Source organism: Zeus faber (genome assembly GCF_960531495.2).
Source record: "Zeus faber genome assembly, chromosome: 9".
Lineage (NCBI taxonomy): Eukaryota > Metazoa > Chordata > Actinopteri > Zeiformes > Zeidae > Zeus > Zeus faber.
This window is the reverse complement of record NC_137197.1, coordinates 28,015,094-28,017,593: the sequence shown is the minus strand read 5'-3', so window position 1 is coordinate 28,017,593 and position 2,500 is coordinate 28,015,094. Positions and strand designations below refer to the sequence as shown.

The 2,500-nt window shown below is 50.4% G+C and overlaps 1 protein-coding gene across 1 annotated transcript in view; it reads left to right on the top strand.

Annotated features, from left to right (window-relative positions):
- The window catches only part of LOC307235079 (chloride channel protein 2-like), a gene marked incomplete at its 5' end in the record, with an annotated part of 128,130 nt that overhangs the window by 83,851 nt on the left and 41,779 nt on the right, over positions 1–2,500 (top strand). The window contains 2 exons of the mRNA XM_080007051.1: positions 332–457; positions 569–653. Coding sequence (XP_079863177.1) covers positions 332–457; positions 569–653 — 211 coding nt within the window. The remainder of the gene's footprint in view (positions 1–331; positions 458–568; positions 654–2,500) is intronic.

The following is a 2,500-nucleotide window of genomic DNA, read 5'->3' as shown; positions in this document are numbered from 1 at the left end:
CTATAGGCGACATAGGCCATCTCGAGGGAGGGGTGCCATTGCGCCCAGAAGAAACAATCATCAGTGAGTGATCTTCACAGGCTGGATTCGAACATGGGTTGCTGCAGGCGTTTTGCCTATACGGTTTATCTGGTTGAGCCACCAGGATGCTGTTGGTACCTCTCTGCCTACATTTTACTCCGTTTCCTTATGGAACCAAACAAGCACCGTGCATGGTAGCGACAATTTCTCCGGCACTCTCTTACCCCCCTCCCCGAGAATAGTAACAATAGATAACTAAATAATAAACTTACCTCAAGTGTGTAAAAACGTGTTTGTGTGTTCCGGCCAGGTGTGTTGTTCAGCATCGAGGTAACGTCAACGTTCTTCGCGGTGAGGAACTATTGGAGAGGCTTCTTCGCTGCTACCTTCAGTGCCTTCATCTTCAGGGTCCTGGCCGTGTGGAACAGAGACGAAGGTGAGGCTGCGTGTTGAATAGCAGTAAACTAACTCCCTTTGAAAAATTGGGATGTTCGTTGCGACACTACTGTCTTTCCACCCTTCCATCGTCTTGTTTCTTCTATTTCAGAAACCATCACCGCCCTTTTCAAAACCCGCTTCCGTCTAGACTTCCCGTTTGACCTACAGGAGCTTCCCGCCTTCGCCGTCATCGGGTGAGCCTCGGCTAACCACTAGCGAGACGGCCGCCGGCCCTTATATGGCGGCTAACGTCAAATCCAACCCGCACCCTGCGGAGAACCGCTCACATGTTGCGGTGGAGACCTTCGACGCGGCTCGCCATGGTGTGTTAATTAGGGCTCGCCCACACGACTCACCCGCAACGTGGATAACTTAGCCAGCGACGAGTTGCAAAAACGCACCGGGGGGACGTCTTATTGAGGTCTGCCTTCAGCCCTCGCTTTCACGGCCGTGAATGGGACCAGAGCCTCCTAGGAGTAAAGCTGTCGGAGAGATAAGAAAATCTCTCTCTCTCTGTCTCTCTCTCTCTCTCCGTCTGTTCCTCCTTCAGATGAAAGTAGAGGCCTCTGTCTCACTCTGCGTGGGCTCCTCGGGAGAAGATAATTCTTCTACTTCTTTTTCTTCTCCATATATCCCCCTATTTTCCATTTCATTCCATATCATTTTTTTTCTTCTCTCTCTCGTATGCCTGGAGATGTTGCCCCCCCCCCCCCCCCGCCGCTCGGTCAGAAGGGCTTCTCCTCTTGCTCTCCTCTTAACCGCGGCGGGATTAGCTTCACCGTTAGCGCTACAGGATGGCACCCGTGGCACAGCGCGCGCTAGTACGCTAAAAGCAGCATGCCGTGAGGCTCCTAAGCCCCTCATGTTTTTCCAGGTGCAAAGTGTAAACTGGAGGATAGATTCCCAACCACATATTGAAAATCGCTGAAGTGCGGTCGTGAATTACTGAGTTAAATTAATAAACTAATACATTTCCCCCCACAAGAAATTAAACCTCACTCATGTAAATAAAATATTATCACGCCCAAGAATACACTTAATATTTTCACTTCATACCTGGGAGGATGTTCTGGATCCCCCGTTATATCTCAGTTGTGTTTGCGTTGTTTCAGTCAGGCACGTGGCCGGGCAGCACAGGTAGTCTCGGGGGGGGTCCTTGTGCCCGTCAAGCGGCGTATGAATCTCCGCATATACAGTAAACGTTGAACGCCGGTCTCACAAACGAATCCAACTACGTTCATAAACCAGCAGGCTCCAGATGGGAATGAAGTGAAAAGCGAGGGTTTGGAAAACAAAATCGAAACCCCATTCGAAACCCATTGAAGGACAATGCCTGCCCCAAGTTGCAGTTTCGGGAGAAAGTCAGGGGAGCGCTGCCGCGATCTGTCCAAGAGATGCTCCGTGTCCACATGCGCACACACACACGCACGCACGCACGCACACACGCACGCACACACACACACACACACAGCAGGAACAAAGAAGACTCTGTCACCCGCTTCATTATTTATTCAGAGATATTTGACAGAATTAATCATTCTGCCAGATACATTTCTAAGCATTGTGTTGTCTGTGCTCTCTCTCTCTCTCTCTCTCTCTCTCTCTCCTTTCTCCTCTCTTCTCATTTGCTGCTCTCTCTCTCTCGCTAAGCGCTTAAACGCGCGCTTATGTAAACCTCTCGCCGGGGCTTTTGTCTCTCTCACTCCCCCGCGCTTTCTCATTTACCTCGCCCTCGCTCCCTCTCCTCCGTTTGTGTTCTCTTCATCGACCGCCTGCCTAATCCCTCTTCTTCTCCCTCTTCTCCCTCTTCTTCCTCTTCTTCTTCGTTCCCTGTGCGTTCCCTCGCTCCCTTCTCCTCCCCTCCGCCTTGTCTCAGCACCTCTAAATTACCCCGCATGATTAGCCACCTCATTAACATAACCATGAACTTGGTTTAGCTTCTAGCCTAACCAGTGCTTATGCTTAGAATGTATAATGGTGAACTTCAACGTTTGAATCGGACATTTCCGAGTTCTGACCGGACCTTGACTTTATACTGATC